The sequence below is a fragment of the Jatropha curcas genome, chromosome 4, assembly GCF_041381405.1.
Source record: "Jatropha curcas cultivar XTBG-Jc1 chromosome 4, XTBG_Jcur_1.0, whole genome shotgun sequence".
Taxonomy (NCBI): Eukaryota; Viridiplantae; Streptophyta; class Magnoliopsida; order Malpighiales; family Euphorbiaceae; genus Jatropha; species Jatropha curcas.
Window position 1 is genome coordinate 25,018,764 of NC_143154.1, and position 18,550 is coordinate 25,037,313.

An 18,550-nucleotide genomic window follows, 5' to 3' on the forward strand; every position below is an offset into this window, starting at 1 on the left:
CAATAGAAACACTAGCATTATCCCATGGGAAATTTACTATTTCGTTCCTGAGTTTTAACTTGCTTAATAACTTTATTCATGAATTTTGGTCAAATTATTTGAATTATTCGACCATTCCTAAGATTTGACTCCGCCTCGACATAGCCATTCCCTCCAAAAAGTGATTTTCCATTAATTTTACACGAAAAAGACCAAAAAACCAATTCTGTGGAACCCGAAAAATAAAAATAAAAAAAAAATCATTATACGGAAATGACGTCCATTCTCAGAAAACTTGATCGAACTCCTTCACCTCCACCGCCTCTGCCGCTCCCTCCTCTGCTAGACCCGCCACCGTCTCCTCTCATCCCTCTCCTCACACTTACACTCACCTAGTCACCTCCACCCCTCACCACTCCATTTTCCTTCGCTTTCTCCAAACCCAACCGGCCACCAAATCAAAGAACAAAATTCAAAACAAGAAGCTCGGCCATTCAGAGCAACAATAGCTATCAATGAAACTATAAATCAATAAGTAAAGTAGCAGCCTTTCAGTTTCTCACCTTTTATCATAACCTTTTTTTTGGCTCTCCACTTCTAGAAACTATAAATCAAGGCAGCTATGATGGCAACACTTTAAACCGTAATGATACTCGCAGAAGTAGATCGAAAAAGATGGCGCCGCCGTAAGTAAATACAGATTCGCTAAAACTCGCCGAAGTAGACGAAAGGGATGACGCCGCCGCAAGTAGATACAGACTCTTTGGAACTCGCGGAAGTAGATCGGAAGGCATGGCGCCGCCGCAAGATGGAGAGCGTTGATTCACGCTATAAGGGCTTCGTTCAGTGAAAGAAAGACCATTGGCGTGATTATAGGTGCCTGAAGGTTCAATAGCCACCTTCCGCCGACCATTTAGAGGTCGGAAAATCGATTGGAGGGGATGGGGCGAGATCGTTGCTTCTGCGACGGGGAGGGGGATGAGTTTAGGGTTTTGCTATGAGTTTTGTTATTTGCGGGCCCCACAATAAGGGGTCTTTTTTTGTGTTTTTTATATAAAATTAACAGAAAATCAAACACCTTTTGGACGGAATGACTATGTCAACACTCGGGATAAAATAGTAATTTTCCCTTATCCCGTTCAAACAAGAGTTTTCTATCCCTCTCAAACATACTCACAGCAGTAGAAATAAACAACAAAACAATTATATAAAACGATGAAATCAAGTGAATCCATTTTTTCATCCAATTGCTGAAGTGTACCCCAATCCTTAGGTACACAATCACAATTGTAATTTTTATTCTAAGTTGCGCCAAAATTATGCCTTTTCAAATCAGCAACAAATTGAAAAAGACAACAAATGGAGTAATATGAATAGGCAAGGTCTCCAAGATGAAGTGTTCGTGATGGTTGTGGCAAAACTGGTGGTGCGTGGAGGCTCGGAGATCCGATGAGGCCGATGTTGGTGATGATGGTGGTCTACAATGGAGGATATTCTAGACTACCAAAGCTAAGAGCAGCAAGAGATTTGGGCTTTGAGACACAGTAGTGATCTGAGATTTTTAGAAAAGGAATTGTTGGAGAGAGAGGGTAATCTGGGGGAGTAACTGTTTTATTGAATCGGTGTGTTTTGATCTCGAGTTAAATTAACCCATGGCAAAATTGTGGTCTCAGAATAATATTATTTTATTTCAATTTTGATCCCAATTTAAAAATGGATGTTAATATGTCTATATTTTAAAATAAAAGTGCTCAAAATACATAAAGTTAAATTAGAGTTATTTTGCAACAAATCGTACAGTTAAAGATATTTTCGTAGATTTAACCGAGACTAAATAGTAATTTAATAAAAAAATATAAGAAACTAAATACACTAAAAGACTAAATAGTCACATATTAGAGCGTATTAACTCTTAAATAATTCAATGGAGCTAAGTCCCATGGATCATTGTATTTACTAAATAAAAGGGATGAAGTTGTAATTAAGACTAAAACTCAGAGACTAAATAATTAGTTAACCTTTATTCATCTATACCAAAAACATATACATTTCCAGTTATAGTATGGAGAATGAAACTCAGCTGCAAATTTCAATTAAATTAAACTATTTAATAAGCTAAGCTAATAAAAAATGCATCAAGAGAAAGCAGTTCATACTAAGATGCAAGTCTAAATTGTTTAACATCTTAACTGGATCACTCAACAATTAACAAGTTATTTTTGGTTAGTCCCTCACCGACGGCAGGATATTCAGGTGACAGTTGCCATTCTCCATCCACCAAGAATTTTATCTCGTACCTTTGACAACGTATAATGATGGGTTATGAAACAAGAAGAATAAGATCATCAGAAACACCAACTAATTAATAGAATGCTCACTAATATACCTTCCCGGTCTAAGCATTAATGTTGCTGTGAACTTAGTAAAGGAACCATCATACTCTGGTGATAAGTGCTCTCCTTGACTCCAACCGTCAAAGCTGCCCATTACTTGTACATCCTGAAAACAGATGAAGTTTCATCTACTGTTAAAACTAATCTCTGAAAACTTAGTTCGAGTGCTATACCAAGTACAGTAGAGATTCCAACTGAAGATGAGGCAAAGAAAATCTGTCACTTGTGAGTTCATTTCAATCAAAGAATGGTTCAATGTCATTAGCAATCTTGCTATGCATTTTAAACTTAATCCTCAGCATATAATTTTTTGCACATTGGTTAAAACCTACACACTTTTTTGAGATGCATTTGATAAGTCAGAATGGAATATAACATAATCAAATGTTTTTCTACTATGCAAACAGCCTCTTCAACACTTTCTCTTGTTTAGTTTAGATTACAATTCCACCCTTCAACAAACCCAAACTGCCTATCGAATTTTCTACACATTCAAGTTTTCAAATAATTTAAAACCCAGCCTTAATAGCCAGCGAGTTGTCCTCTGTCAGGTCTAGGATTCTGACCCGCTTTCATAGGCCTCAGCTGTAGCCATAATGTTGTATTGGACTTATCTCGACAACCCCTAGAAGAGATGTTTTGCTAGGATTCCACTCTCTTAAAATTTTGATGGCCACTGTCAACCAATCTGTAGGTCTTGCAATTCACAACCAAAAGTTACCATCAATACCAAGCAATGGTTCCTTCATATGATCGCTCAAGAGAGAGATATGAAAAGAAATAAGCTTCTAGAGCTCTTAAAACTATTCGCAAATCACTTTATGTTATATTTGTATAATACTTTTTCTAATGTGTATGAGATCAAAGGTTCAAGGATACTTATCATGCAAAACAAAAGGAACGATATTATCATAATCCAGTGGAAAGGGCTGAAATATTGAATAGACATCCTCACGCGTCTCATATGAGCACACATCACCATCATCATCATCAATTTAACCTATGACCTCACCTCTCTAAGTCATCAAACTAGGCAAGAGTTGAAGCCAAAGGCTAGGTAATTCAGGTTATAATGATAAAAGAAAGGACAAGCTCCAATTGTTTTATGGAGAATAGAATGTCTCTTGAATTATCTAAAATTAACTGGCGACTCAGGATGGATGCTCAGATCAGCTTCTATGTTAGAACAAGAATCGCTCAAGTAAAATATTTTTACTTTCTAGCATTTGGAATGCTTAGGAAACTTAATCAACAAAAAATGTCTTCGCCAAAATATTAAGTCATTTTCAAGGAAAATAACCTACATCTCTTAAAAAGGGAAAGTAATTTTCAGAACTTCCGCAACCTCATTATAATGAGAGGAAATCATATAAATATCATTATTAATCTTCTAATAATCAATGATAACCATTACCATCACCATCAGCCACCTTCGACCACAATCATCTGTGACCACCAAAATTTATTGTTTTTGTACTTTTTTAACATATTGAAAGAAATTACAAAGTTATAATAGGTCCAAAAATTTTCATGATCGTAAATTGAGATGTTCAACATTGTCCAACTAATTTTCAATATTATAAGCATAAGACAGAAAATGAATTCTTTGAAAAATATTTCCCAGAAAATGTTTTCCTTAAAAATTATTTTCTAGAGATAGTTATTTTCCACAAAACAAATGGAGCAGAAAGTAGTTCATACAGACCAATTCTTTCCTATTCCATACATTTGCACAAATCACTCAAAAAAAGTTTGCTAACCTATATGAGTAAGGAAATATTTCTTATGCTTATGAAAGTATGCTTACCTCTGCCATGCCACACCAGAACAAGTGAACCTCCCTGGACTGTGCAGCATCAACGTCCTTTATTTGCTCCTTTAATTTTTCATGCACACCTTCACAGTACCATTAAAGAAAGGATAGTCAGGTAAAGAATGGAAAAAGGTCATTGGAACAAAACATCCAACAAACTTGTTAAACTCAGTCTATCATGTCAAAAAGCAAGACAATTATAAATCCAAATGGATACCAACAAATTGAGATAGAAACACAAGCAGGTCCAACTTGCCAATCAACTCTTTAAATTGGGCCTTTAAAATACAGTATCATAAACCCGAAATCCATGTATTCAAGTCCGTAGATCGCCAGAAGCAGATGGTAGGGGGTAAAAAATTAATGAAAACACTAAATAACAAGGAAAGTAAAAGTAGAGAAGAGGAACTTGAATGTCTAAGAGTTTGCATTTGGCTGTATGATTTTTTCTTGTCTTAAAAGAATATCACAACTTTTATGAAAGAATTCCACCGTTATAAAAACATATATAAGAAGGGCAAAAAACCTATCAACATAAGATTACAAGCAAAAATCATTATACCTTCTAAACGTGAAAGGAGGTGAGATTGAATGTATTTTCCATTTATCTTTCTTGAACCTTCTGGAATGACAGATTTAGCTATTTCGTCTGCCAATGTAACTAAAGCCTGTCTATCCCAAACAAATTAAGGAACTAATGTTAGAATTAGTTGTATCACTAATACATGCAACAGATGCTTACCTTGATACCAAGAAAATGAAACTCAAATGCAGAACATGTGAAAACTAAACAACACATACCTATAAGTCAGACACACAGTTTCGATTAAAAAAAAAAAAATCCCGCACCATGTTCTTGACCGGTGAAGATTAACATCAACAGAAACTGCACCATCCTTAGTCACTAGGGGCTCTGAATAGTTCCTCTGAGATGTGAAACATTCTCATTATGGTATTTGGTTTATACCATTCACGAAGGATATCATGTAAGATCGCATACTCGACACTAAAATATCAGATGATTAATGAAGAATAACTATCTTCACATTAATAATCATTGCAGATAAGGTTCAGAAGTCCAAAATTAGTGGAGCCTATCCATTTCCAAACTGAAGTTACTGCATCCACAGGGATACAGGTTCAAAGCAAATAGTATTCATTCATATTCAAAGTTTCACCACATGCCTGATTCAAATGCTCTTTACCAGACCACCTGAGCATAAAATGTGGTTCCATCTCCTGAGAACTGAGAAGGTTGCAAGAACATAGTACATTACAGAGCCAACTATCCAGTCTATTAACCTTTGTACAAGGATGCTCTTCTTATCCCTATATGAGAAAAACCTTACAGATCAGACTTCATTATTGGAATTGGCTTGTCAGAATTCCCCACCTCAATTCTGACCTTTCCTCGAGTATTTTTTTTTTGCAGGAACCATACATGAGAAACAGAATAGCCCTAGCAACTCGATCAAACCCACACATAATTTTCACCCAGTGGTTCCCACATATCATATCAGAAGGTCATCTGTCAGGACTATATTAGGATATAATAAGTATTGATTTTGGAAAATTCATTGTAATTAATTAATTAGGTACTGAACTGGTATTAATTCTTTGCTGAGATATAAACTGTTGTGGCATATTTAGCTGACTGTGCCCTACATCAGCAGGCACATACATATACTCTTGTATTGTGATGTTTAAGGTTAATGAATGAATGAATATAGAAATCCTCTCTTTCTATTCTCTCTCTTTCCCTTTCTCTATTCTTCTATTTTGTCTTCTTTTCTCACCTTCCAAACATTATTATGATCTTCTCATATGAACAGTTAGGATCCATAATCTATGATCCTTAACAACTTGGTATCAGCGACCTCAAATCTCCAACATGCAGCAAGATCCTTCAACTGAGTTTGTCTGTAATGCATGGCATGAATCCAAAGACGATAAAATAACTTACATGTCCATGAAACACTATTTTAGCACCCATTTGATTTTCCAGGACAATGACAAGATTCCAAGCCCAGAGCCCACTGTTACCTGACATATATCTTAGTCACTAGTCCTCTACACAAGGATTTCTTTGAGTCACATATTCTTCAATCTTCGCGACATCTTGTACCCAAGTATTACAATGACCAAAGTGGTAAGTTTAAATAGATGTAGTAATGGCATATTTCAACATCTTATGATAAGGACTATGATAATTGAAAATTCTCAGTTGAAACTCAAATATGAGCGATATTTTGGCTATCAACCAATTATGGTTTTTTGTAAATTGCATATAAAATAGCATTCCTGCATCATGTGGATCTAAGTCTTAATTTCTTGGGAACAGAGGAAAAGCTCTTTCACGGCTCATTTACCAACCATGATTGCACAACTCACTTCAGTTCACACACACACACACACACACAGAGAGAGAACTAACTTCATGGCTTAATATGTTAAAAGTAAAGAGTTTGGCTAAAAGTGCACAAATGGAGTTGGGAGGTTTCCCACGTGCAAAGGAGTATAACAAAGCTTATGATTATGAAATGTTTCATGTGGGCACGAAAGTATGTGCAACGAGGTAAATGAGAAAATTAGCAAGAATGAATTAAATGACAAGCAAAACTGTGATACATTAAGACATGATAAATATAGAAGGTATGCTCATACGAGTATTTTGTGGTTACCTAGCACTTTGTTTGGGACAAAAGGAGGGAGGAAAGAAACTAAGGAAAATAAGGAAGAAGAAAATTTTTGATAAGCGTTACTTTCTTTACTTATGTTTGGATACAAAAGGAATTTAAAATTATTTTCCCTCCACTAATAAACTGTTAAAGCTTTTTCTATTTTCCTTCTAATTTGAAAGAGAATTTTGAAACTTATATTTCTTCCCTCCTTATTTTTCTTTTCTCTTAGCCTATAGAGTTATTTTTAAGGAAAAAAAAATGTGTTTTTCATTTTTGACATATTGGTTCATTACAACCCCATTAGGAAAGTCTGAAGACCTAATCCTTTCTCAATGGGCCCTGCTCCATGCTCCTAAGCCAATTCTTCATAACCATAAATAAATAATTGGTCTACAAACCTTGCCACTAGCTGATAATAAATTCTTGTTACCATGATGATAGAGAAAGAATCTTCATTTGAATGACTATTTTTGAATGAGTAATTTGATGCATCTACTGATTTTTAGATATGACAATGGCTTGGATAAGGAAACTACTGTGAAAATGTATAGGGAGAACCTGAATTTCAAGTTCCATTACAGCAAGTTCACTTTTCCAGTTAACCAAAGCATCTTCCTTTACATGCAGCTGTGGAGAAGAGGGGCAAAAAAAGCAGATGTTAATCTTAAGGTCTTTATATTAAGGCAAAATGTCTTGACCATGCAGCACCAGCAAGAATGTTTTACCCATGTCTGTGCCACATCAATCTATTTAAATTACAAGAATCCATATAAGATAATATAATAGTATGATGAAGTCAAACAATAGACTTATTTAATGTAGGAATACAATCAATACATTTTGAACAAACTATACATAATAAAATAATAAATTAAGGAATGAAACTAAATATTTCAAAAATGCTATGGAGGTTAATTGAGGTTTTAGTACTCATCTCTTTCCTTTCCTTTTTTTTTTTTTTTTTTTTTGTAGCGCACATCATTTCCTTTCATCAATTCGTCACTTGTCAATAGTTAAAGTAATTTCTTGTCATGACTCAACTTTATTTCATTTGGCTTTTCCTATGTGCATACATGAAAACTCCATGATGGTTGAGCAAACAAGATGCCAAATTTTCCATTGAAAAGCCAAACATAAATGTAATTCTTGTGGAACAGGTTGCAATGGAAGTCATAAAATAGAACTGGACCTAATGACGCATTTACAATACAACCACTAAAAAAAGCTTATGAATGCGCAACTGTATCAGAGTTTAATTAAGAAGTAATAATGAAAAACATATCAAAATTTCAGCATACACAAACCTGTCGTTTCAGGAATCTATTATGTTGGTTGGCTTCACTTAGTTTTCTAATGAGCTTTTGCCTTTCTGAATCAGCTAGCAGTGACTTCAACTGTTAGAAATTCACAGAATGTACATCTCAGAATTGGAAAAAAGTTGCAAATGTACATATGTACGTGTGCATAGCAAATATGAGCATGTGCCTATATGGTATGCACATACATATAACAGCCTAGGAAGTTTCTTTCAAATACATTACAATCAAGCATGAGTATAATTCAATTCCAGTTCTAGATATGAAAAGCAAACTACTATCTGTTGAATAGCAGTTTATTTTTCCCTTTTATCAAACAATACCCAATATGTCCTAGAATAGCCATATAAGTTTAAGAATATAAGAGATGATGCATTTGATATCAATAATAAAGAATGATATAATATATAACCTTACCTCATCACTGCTCAATGGTTGAGCAAGTGGGTCCTCTGGTGAATCAACAAATTCATTCTCTTCATCTTCTGATTTTATTGATGAAGAAGTTTTGAAACTAACTGGGATGGTATATGTTCTCCATAACTCATGGCTCATCCACTGCTTTGCTGCAAATCGTAGGTGAGAATAAGATGACCTTGGGTAGCTCATCTTTATATTGCAGCCAATAGCATTGTAATAAAGTTTATGTCGATTTTTCCAATCTAACATTCGCAAACTCAATGAACGCCACTGTACTTGTCTTCCAATACAACACCTACAATGATCATAACAGAAGCAAGAATGATAAGTAAGCATCCAAAGATCCTTAACTAATCTTATAGTAGCTTAAAGACAGTAATTAAAGTTATTGGGAAAAAAATCCTACCAAAGAAGTATTAAATCTGATTATCATAGCCCATTAGCCCTTAACACATCACAGTATCAGGTTTACCTCCTAAAAAAATATATATAAATAATAAACAAATAAAACTAGTTTTTATTGATACTTACCCTGTTGTACCTATCTCCATATTGATGGATCCTGTAACTAAAATAACCAAAAAAAAAAAAAAAAAAACACAGCGTTAGTATCATCATTTACCTACAAATGCTAAAAAGCAAAATAACCCAAAAATAAAAAGTCACAAATAAACAAAATTTATGAGATAATTCCATTGAGCAAAAAATAAAGTAAGAAAAGAACCAAAATTCAGCTGTTTAAGGATACAACGGATAGTTTAATTCAAAAATAGCATCAAACTTGTAAGAAATGTTGAAAAAATTACTAATATAAGCAGAATGCAGCCATTGAGAATTCAATTACACATGGAATGTTACAAAAAAATTTTAAAAAAAAAAAACAAAGAATTCAATTCTGAAAGAAAATGCAGCACTGGAGCAGAATGATCGACAAAACAAAATAATCAACCGATTTCCAAATAGAAAAAACATGGTTAGCATTCGAACTAGTAACAATTAATAAAATAGAACCAGCAATAGAATAGAAAGAGATTAGGGATTTTCAGAGCATTACAAGAACAAAGGAGAATAAGTGTAGAGTGCGGAGTATGGAGTGTGGACTAAAGAGAGAATTTTGAATTTTTTTTTTCTCGCGTGTTTTGCGGTTGGCTCCGTGAGAGCGACGCGAGGATTTTTTCTTTGCGTGTTTTTTCAGGGGGCGGGTTGTAAGAGATTGGGAATTGTCGTTCACAGATCACTAAAGATGGGAATTGGGGAGGAGAGAAGAGCACGTGAGGAATATGTACAGAGTCGATGAACAATGGATCATGGCTTTGGCTGCACGTGCACCTGAGTTAATCCCGTTCGTGTTTAGTGTTTTATTCATGTCAAACCACCGTTTTTTTCTATTTTTTTATAGAGCGGTACAGATTAATATATTTTTATATTTTTACATATAAATCATTTTTCTTGATTATATTATTTGACAAAATATTATTTACAATATATTTTTTTAAACATGTGGTTTAAAATTTTTACACGGAAATTAAGAAGAGCAATAAATATATTAAATTTTAATAAAAATAAAGACCAAAAACACTAAGTTCCTATTTTTTTGAAAAGGTAATATTTCACGTGGTTAAGTAAATTTAAAATAGAGTTTAAGTTTAACATGGACTATAATATTACTAGTAATGGGACTGAATAAAGCATGTCACTTACTTGGAAATAAAATAAAAAAATCCTAAAATGACCGGTGTTAAAAAACAGAGGGAGTAGCATTTAGAAGTTAGTATTTCTTGAAAGGTTATCACACTTAACATTTCGCATTTAAATAATTAATTAAAATTTTTTAATTATTTTACATTTAATAGGTAATTAAATATTATCTCCGTTTCATAATATTTATTATATTTGAAAAAATAAATTATTTCAAAATATTTGTTATGTTTGTGGTTCTAAGGAGTAATAAATATTTTTTTTTTCATGTTTCCCTTTATATATAACCAATAATTATTACTTCAATTTAATGGTTTTTTAGAAAATTAATATTAAATTAAGTGTAAGATAATCAATATACTCAATGATTTATTGTAATTTAGATAAATTTAATAACTTTTTTAAAATATATAAAATTTTAAAATATTATAGAATAGATATAATAATTACTTTTTGAATGCTTTTGCTTTAAACCGACTTATATGTAGTCACTGCTACACAATTCACAATTACTACAATAGTTATAATATTATTAAATAAAACTTTTTTTGCAATGATTTGGTAACTTTTGTCCCAATCACAAACCCAATTTTAATCCAACCAATTTAAAAACTCATTTGCATTTACATGAAATTCAAAACAAATAAGATTCAAGCAACTTGCAAAATTAAAAAATGATTTAAATTGATTAAATTTGAGAATCGATTAAATTTGAGCGATGAAATTTAAACATTTCATTAGTTAATCAAACTCAGTTTGTATTCAAAAACAGCTAAAAGAGAGCTATCAGATTGTGAAGGTTATTGAAGAGCCTTTCTAATTTCTTTTCAGTTTCTCTTTCTTTGGTAAATATATTAAATATCTATATACTATACACACGTTAAAACTATTTAGTCATTTCGTAAAAAATAATTATTTCAGCCGTTAAATTTTAAAAAAAATAAATAAACTAGAAATTTCATTTTTTAAGAAGAAACCAAACTAGGGAAAACTGTATATGGATATGGGGTACAAATAAGACATAGATACATATCAATATGTTTCTATGTTTTTATACAGAAAATCTAATAATAAATCATTTATATAAATAAAGAATAAAAAAACACAAATACAATATTGATTTGAAGTACCTTATCGAGTTGATAGAGCATAATATTTGTGCCATAAACGATCACTTGCTCCACTGGTGGCTATTCATGGCCACTGTTCAATTCTATAGTCTTTCTATAAATCTGATCTGATTACCTTCAAATTTCTTCCTCTTATTGGAAAGAAGATTCGTGCTTCTTTTTATATAACTATCCATATGATAAAAGATGTTAGACAAAATCACTATAACGGTGATAGCAATAACTATTTAATAACAAAATCTCAATATATGGGCACAATAAACTCAATATTTTAGTGATAAAAACTCATATCTATATACAGATCTGAAAAAATAAATAAATAAGAGAAATGGGTGACCATCGGTGAGAGCAGTGACCATTGTGGAAGAAGAAAAGAGAAAGCTTTTGGATTTTAGATTTTGAGAGAGAGAGCCCCTGACCAGAAGGAATTCAGCCATTAAATTTTAATGAACAACTCTTCTTTATATTCACATATGCAAACTATAGCTTATACTTTTATAAGAAAAATGTCAAATTCATAATATCTATTAGTATATAATAACATCATATCTTTTCTTAAAAATTAAGCGAGACTTTTTTTTTTCAAAAAAAAAAAAAAAAAAAAAAAACTAGGAGATATTATTATGAATAATTAGCAGGTCTCTGCTTTTGCAACATATTCATGATTCATAGATGTGTGTTTCCTTTCATCCGGAAACATATTTAAGGTAAGTTCTATTTTCCTGGCGTTTATATTTTAGGGATTTTCGAATTAATCTACATTCATCCAAATTAAATAATTTTTACAAGAAATCTTCAAGACATGTTTTCATATCAATATGATATATTTAGGAATATCAAAACACGAATAACAGGGAAAGAAAATCTATTTGAATGTTTTTGTTCTTACTGCTTCAGTATCCGACTTTATTTTTTCTTTTTTTATACTTAGAATAACATTGTAGGCTATAAAATAAGAGTTGTGCTCCCTTTTAGATAATATTCATCAAATTGGTAAATAACTTTTGCAGTGGAGAGAAATCGAACTCGAGATTTTTCACTACTGTATCTTTTAAAAGATTAACTAAACTACATTTGATTGACATTATAAGACTTTAGTTGCCTATAAATTTTTTTATGATAATAATCAAAAGTTATTGAAGAAAATTCAGATTGAACAAAATTATGAAATTGAAATTAATATTCATATGTGACATTTCGACCCGGCAAAGTGATCTTAAAAGAGCAGATAGAGCAAAACTCTTAGTTAACTTTTAGGATGACAGACTAGCTATGGATAGTGGAATGCATGACACATAAATGAATCGGTAACAAAAATGAAAAAAATAATCATCAGAGACGTCTTTTTTGGTGGAATGACTTGGAGTTGGAAAAACTTCAGGGCTAAGTGTGCTCCCTTAACAAAAATTCTAGAATGGCTGATATCTTGGAAAGTTTCACATTTCACTTGCGAGATAAAACCTTGCGAGTCTTGTCATTCCAGTATGGGATGGAATTAGCTTGATTGAAAGCGAACAATTTCTCTGATGATTGAGCGTGACACTATTTACATTTTTTTAAAAAAAATACTTAGTTACACTAAGTGTATGAATCCATTTCATGCACCAAATCAATCAAAGATAAATTTTTATTGTCACGATAATATTTTTTTAATTATTTATTGAGAAAAAAAATAAAACAGCAATAATTTTTCAATAAAATTTTTCAAGAGTAGACAAACCTTACTACATTTTGATACAGACTAAAAAAATTGTCTTTGTTGACAGTTGTATCTACTGGACAGGTACTTGGTACTCTTTCCGCGTTAATTTATACTTCATTTCATGTATATGTCGTTTATAATCAGTTATTTTACTTGTTGTCCTTAGTTAGATGTTAAACGAAATAATATTTTATACTTTACTTTCTCAATTTTTAAATTATAGTGTAAGAGTCAAACAGGTGGTGGTCTAGTTGATTTCTTGAGTTCGAGTCCTCTCGATCACAGTTGTTTTTTACGAGTAAAGAGAGGCATACCTACAGCGGAGGGAATACTAATAATTTGTAATAAAAAATTGTTACTCAATTGCTCTAATTCAAAATTTAGATTTATAAATTTTAAAATTTCCAATTATTTTTAGTCTATTTAATTTTTAGTATAAAAAATCAAAAGTTGAGTAGAAAATTGAAATATTTTGTTATTTTAGTTTTGGTTTAGATAAAAATTAGTTAATTTGATTATTTTGCTTTGGTTCTTATTAGTAATACTCTCTTCATTCTAAGAAGATTTACTTTTTATTTTCACACAAATTAAGACAGCAGTTATTATTATGGTTAAAAGACAATTTTATTCATATAAATTTTCTATTATATCAATCTTAAAAAAAACAGATATGCAATTATTATATTGAAATAATAATTCAGAATTAATGATTGTTATTTAAAATAAAATAAAATTTAATAAGGCTAAAATAAATAATTTAAAAATTAACTATAATAAAAAAAAAGAAAGTAAAATTATATTTAGAACAAACAAAAAAAAAAGATGAATTATTTTTTTAAAATAGAGCGAGTAATAACTTTTGAGTTGAATCACAAAACCATAAAAATTGAATACAATTGAACCGAAATGATTAAATTTATTTTAGCCAATTTCGGTGTTTCACTTGATCTTGTAAATTGAACAAAGCATACGAGTCAACCAAATCCGGCAGCCTAATATTGGCCTTTCCGTCAACATTGTCTTCTCCCAGTCACAAAGCTAACAACATTAATTAATGCACAAACCCGACCCAAAATGCCTGAATACCCATTTCTCGCCAAGTCAAAACTAGCTCACTCCAAATGGAGAAAGTCCAAACAAACGCGTCATTATTGTTTATTAATTAATTATTTCCTTTTTCTGTTATAATAAAAAAAAAATCAGGATACCATTTGAATTTGATTTACAAAATCCACGAAATAAGCATAAATAGATCCAAAAAGAATCAGAATCAAAGACTTGAATTAATTATAAAACAAAACTGTTTTGATTTATTTCATTTTAATATATATTTTTCAAATTATGATTATTATTTATCATATATTATAATTTTCTATCTTTTCCTAATTGGATATAAGATGGATATGGTCGTGAATATAGGAGTGAGTATTCGGCTAATCAAACTGAATTAAATTAAATTAACTTGATTTCAAAAATATTAATTGACTTGAAAACCGAATATGATAATAAATTGGTTCTCCCCTAGAAATTTTTAAAAATTGCTTGTGTTAAATAAAAAGAGACAAAATGTAGAGTTATTATTTATTAATAATTTGATTAATTTGAAATAATAAAGATTTTTACAGTTAATCCAAAAAATAAATAAATAAATTTAAGATTACATATAGGAAGTTAAGCTACCTAAAAACATTGGTTTGGTTCGCTGGATATAAATACGGTACCTGTTTCTGGAAATCAGAGCAATCACCACTCGCAAAAAGCCCACAGTCGTTACTAAGTATTCCTTTTTGTTCGTTTGGTCAATTTCAGAGCTCAAAATCAACCATTCATTTCTTGTCATCTTTTCTCTCTTTACTTGTTTCTACACACTTCTCTTGATCTTTGCCATGGAAAACATTTTGGGTCTTCTCAGAATTCATGTGCACAGGGGAATCAACCTCGCTGTTAGAGATGTCATGAGCAGTGACCCTTATGTTGTTGTCAAGATGGGCAAACAGGTAATTGTTTATAGAATTATTTGCTTTCTTTTTCCTGATCTTTTTTTTTTCTTGAGGAATCTTTATGGAAATTCTTGGTTTTGCTTTTCTTTGATAACAGATGGGTTTCTTTTGCTTACTGTAACTGTCCAAACTCCAAAGGTTTATTGAATTGTCAGAATTAATTATCTGCTTGCATTTATAAAAAAATAATTTTTAGTTTTAGATTCTTTTTTATTTTTCCATTTGAACTGTTTTTCTATTATTTTCTCTTCAAAATTTGTTTTATTTTTTTATTTTTCCGATCTTTCTTTTTCAATTACAACTCTTTTTCCAGTTTGAAGGTCTAATTTTGGTGCATTAAAATTACTGAGCCTAATATTCTGTTTGGTTCTCCCAAACCAGAAAAGATCAATCTGACAAAAGATCAAAGATTAGAAAAAAAAAAAAAAAAAAAAAAAACACACAATAATAGTAAATTGTGAGAATAAAGATGTCTATAAATATAAAGTACATAAAAAGTTGTTTGACTTCATGTAAGGTGTTGCTTACTTCCTGAGCTGGATGAGATGGAGGAAATGAACTAATATAATTAATCTCCACAATTTTGTAAATTTCAGGTTTAGTTTGAGTTGAATTTAATTTCTTAATATATACCTTTAATTTATATATATATATATATATATATTGTTTTTGCAGAAATTGAAGACTCGAGTGGTGAAGCAAAATGTCAATCCTGAGTGGAATGAGGATTTGACTCTCTCAATTGAGAATCCAAATCTTCCAATCAAGATTGTAAGTATTACAATTCATTTGATCATGTCTTAGTTTTGATAGATTTGTTTGTGTGTTTAGCTCGTAAGTAATTCATATCCTCAATCTTTTGCTAATCTTGACCTAGATGGATAGATTCTACCAATCAAAGTGTTAAAAACAAGAATAGAAAATCTTGGCAAAGAAGAAATGAATTTTTATGTACATATATACATTATTAAATCTTCAGTTTAGCTTGCTATAAATAGAATAATCATGAAGGAATTTTGGCCAAAAGCTCTAATTAGCCCCTAAAATTTCAGCTGAAAGTGAACTAAGCCTTTTATTTTTAATTAGAGTCAAATTTAACCCTTTCGGCTTCTCAAATTCAATTAATTTAACTGTCTATTGCTAACTAGGACTGTAAATGAGCCAAGCTCCCATCAGTTGCTAGAGGCTCAGCTCAGGAAAAACAGTTTAAAGAGCCGAGCTTGAATTCGAGTTTGAGCTTGTAAATGAGCTACAATTTTTTTTAAAACTTCAAATAGTAAATGTCCTGAGTTCAAGCTTGAGTAAACCTCTAACAAGCTGAGCTCGATCTCTGTTGAGATCAACTGTTTACAGCCTAGGCTAACTTGAGAAATGAGACACAACCTTGTAACTGCACGCAAAGAACAAAATTTGTTTTGTTTTAGTTATGCGGGAAAATCTCTTGGTGAACGATTAACTGTGAAATTTGCTGTTCCCTGAACTGAATTCATATATAATTAAAATGAAAGTGCCTCTTTTTGAAAATGCAGGGTGTTTGTGACACTAGTACAATTGAGTTAAAGCTTATCCGTTATTTTTGGTTTACTACAGAATAGGTTTATTATGTTATAGTTATATTTGCTTGCTGCCTGAATTCCATTGCTTCTTTATTTGAAAATACAGGTTGTTTACGACAAAGACACATTCAGCAGAGATGACAAAATGGGAGATGCAGAGTTTGATATCCGTCCATTTCTTGAAGCTGTGAAGATGCGACTCGAAGACCTTCCAAGCGGAACCATAATAACTAGAATTCAACCGAACAGACAAAATTGCCTTGCTGATGAAAGCCAGATTATCTGGGTTGAGGGGAAAGTGATTCAAAATATTATTCTTCGATTGCGAAATGTGGAGTGTGGTGAAGTAGAGCTCCAGTTGCAGTGGATTGATGTTCCTGGTATTAGGGGTTTGTAGAATTTGCAGCTATCTATCTGTTTTATTTAACTGCTTTGAATTTGAGCAGTGTGTGTGTGTGTGTATATATATATATATATATATGTTTTGCAGGAGTATGTCAAGTTAGCCATAGGCGGATTTCTTTCTCTGCTATGCAGTGATGTAATGGGAAATGCTGCTAGTATTTTTGGTTATTTTTATCTAGTTCTCAACATGACATTAGTGAAACAAATATTACTTTCTAATAGTAAAATAATTTGTGTTTAAATATAATTTCCTGGTTGGGACTCTTTTGCCAAGAACTGTTCATGTTTAAGTGTTTATTCGGTTAATTTCCTCCCTTTTATTAGAAAAAGAAAAATACTTTTCAAAGATTATTCATTTCTTTACTTTCAATTAAGATAATGAAAAACTATTCACAGAGTGACCCAAAAAGAAAAAAAGAAACTAAAATCTGAGACTAGGAGAGTGAAATTCATATTAGAAAATAAATTAATTGAGAGAATAAATTTGATTGCTGCTAAAAGTTGTATTAAATTGTCGGTCCGTTTTTCAATTATTATCAGTCTCATAAAAGTTATTTATTTATTTGTCAAGTCAAATCAAATTAAGGTGTTTTTCCATATTTTTTATGTGTACTTTTCCTTTAGCTAACATTTCCACCACTAATTGCTTAACAAGTATTAGTTTATTGATTGACTAATTTCAATTTTTTTTTTTAAATCAAATCCTCTTGAATTTGTTACTGGCGGATTCATGTGCACATTTTTTTTTATTATTTTTTTAAATTAGCTATGAATTATATTTTTAACCGTTACAAATAATCTGTGGAATTTACTGGAGAATTCAGTTATGTCTAGTCACTTTTTTTTCGTGTGTATATATATATATTCTTTGAATAAGCTTCTCCATCCTACCGATGATTAAGGGGTCTGTTTGGCAAAATTAGCTGTTTTGATAGCTTTTAATTATGTTAGTAGAGTTTAGGAGTTAACTGATTGAGTAGCTTTTTATGAAATGTTAACGTTAAAAGTTATATGGGTTAACTTTTTATTAAACATTATTTTAACTTCTAAAAGTTAGTTCAAATGTTAAGCTAAAAGTTATATAAGTTAACTTTTTATCAAATGCTGCTTTAACTTTTTATCAAATGCTGCTTTAACTTTTAAAGGTTAATTCAAATGTTATGTTACTGGTCAAAACGGTTAGTTCAAATGTTAAGCTAAAAGTTATATAAGTTAACTTTTTATCAAATGCTGCTTTAACTTTTAAAGGTTAATTCAAATGTTATGTTACTGGTCAAAACGTTAAAATTACTTAAAAAGTTACTGTCAAATACAGATAATATTCGGCAATATTAGCTGTTTTAATATTTGTTAGTTGTTTTAGTAAATGTTAGCTGGTAGATGATATTCGCGGTTAGCTGTTAGCTTTTTAAATAGTGGTTGAAAGAGAAATTGTTGGATAAAAATAATGGTTTCAT

The 18,550-nt window shown here is 31.2% G+C and overlaps 2 protein-coding genes across 2 annotated transcripts; one reads left to right on the forward strand and one right to left on the reverse strand.

Annotated features, from left to right (window-relative positions):
* Positions 1 to 1,973: 1,973 nt before the first annotated feature.
* Positions 1,974 to 9,803, reverse strand: LOC105638579 (PROTEIN TARGETING TO STARCH (PTST)). Its single transcript, XM_012222399.4, has 9 exons — positions 9,657 to 9,803; positions 9,134 to 9,170; positions 8,600 to 8,897; positions 8,171 to 8,260; positions 7,425 to 7,493; positions 4,748 to 4,853; positions 4,180 to 4,268; positions 2,366 to 2,478; positions 1,974 to 2,276 (listed from the first exon to the last, which is right to left on the reverse strand). The coding sequence occupies exons 2-9, from the start codon at positions 9,151 to 9,153 to the stop codon at positions 2,174 to 2,176; spliced, it is 888 nt and encodes a 295-aa protein (XP_012077789.1). The 5' UTR covers positions 9,154 to 9,170; positions 9,657 to 9,803; the 3' UTR covers positions 1,974 to 2,173.
* Positions 9,804 to 14,855: 5,052 nt separating this feature from the next.
* Positions 14,856 to 17,299, forward strand: LOC105638578 (protein C2-DOMAIN ABA-RELATED 4). Its single transcript, XM_012222398.4, has 3 exons — positions 14,856 to 15,129; positions 15,808 to 15,903; positions 16,795 to 17,299. Exons 1-3 carry the CDS (start codon positions 15,019 to 15,021, stop codon positions 17,083 to 17,085), a joined length of 498 nt encoding a protein of 165 aa, XP_012077788.1. The 5' UTR covers positions 14,856 to 15,018; the 3' UTR covers positions 17,086 to 17,299.
* Positions 17,300 to 18,550: the final 1,251 nt, after the last annotated feature.

What these genes read in the sequence shown, in the direction of transcription:
- LOC105638579 (XM_012222399.4), bottom strand. Translation starts at nt 9,153, where the DNA reads ATGGAGATAGGTACAACAGG. An exon ending in ATGGAGATAGGTACAACAGG is followed by an intron (nt 8,898 to 9,133) that starts GTAAGTATCAAT and finishes TGATCATTGTAG; the next exon opens with GTGTTGTATTGGAAGACAAG. An exon ending in TAATGGAACTTGAAATTCAG is followed by an intron (nt 4,854 to 7,424) that starts GTTCTCCCTATA and finishes TGGGATAGACAG; the next exon opens with GCTTTAGTTACATTGGCAGA.
- LOC105638578 (XM_012222398.4), top strand. Translation starts at nt 15,019, where the DNA reads ATGGAAAACATTTTGGGTCTTCTCAGAATTCATGTGCACAGGGGAATC. An exon ending in TTGTCAAGATGGGCAAACAG is followed by an intron (nt 15,130 to 15,807) that starts GTAATTGTTTAT and finishes TTGTTTTTGCAG; the next exon opens with AAATTGAAGACTCGAGTGGT. An exon ending in CAAATCTTCCAATCAAGATT is followed by an intron (nt 15,904 to 16,794) that starts GTAAGTATTACA and finishes TTGAAAATACAG; the next exon opens with GTTGTTTACGACAAAGACAC.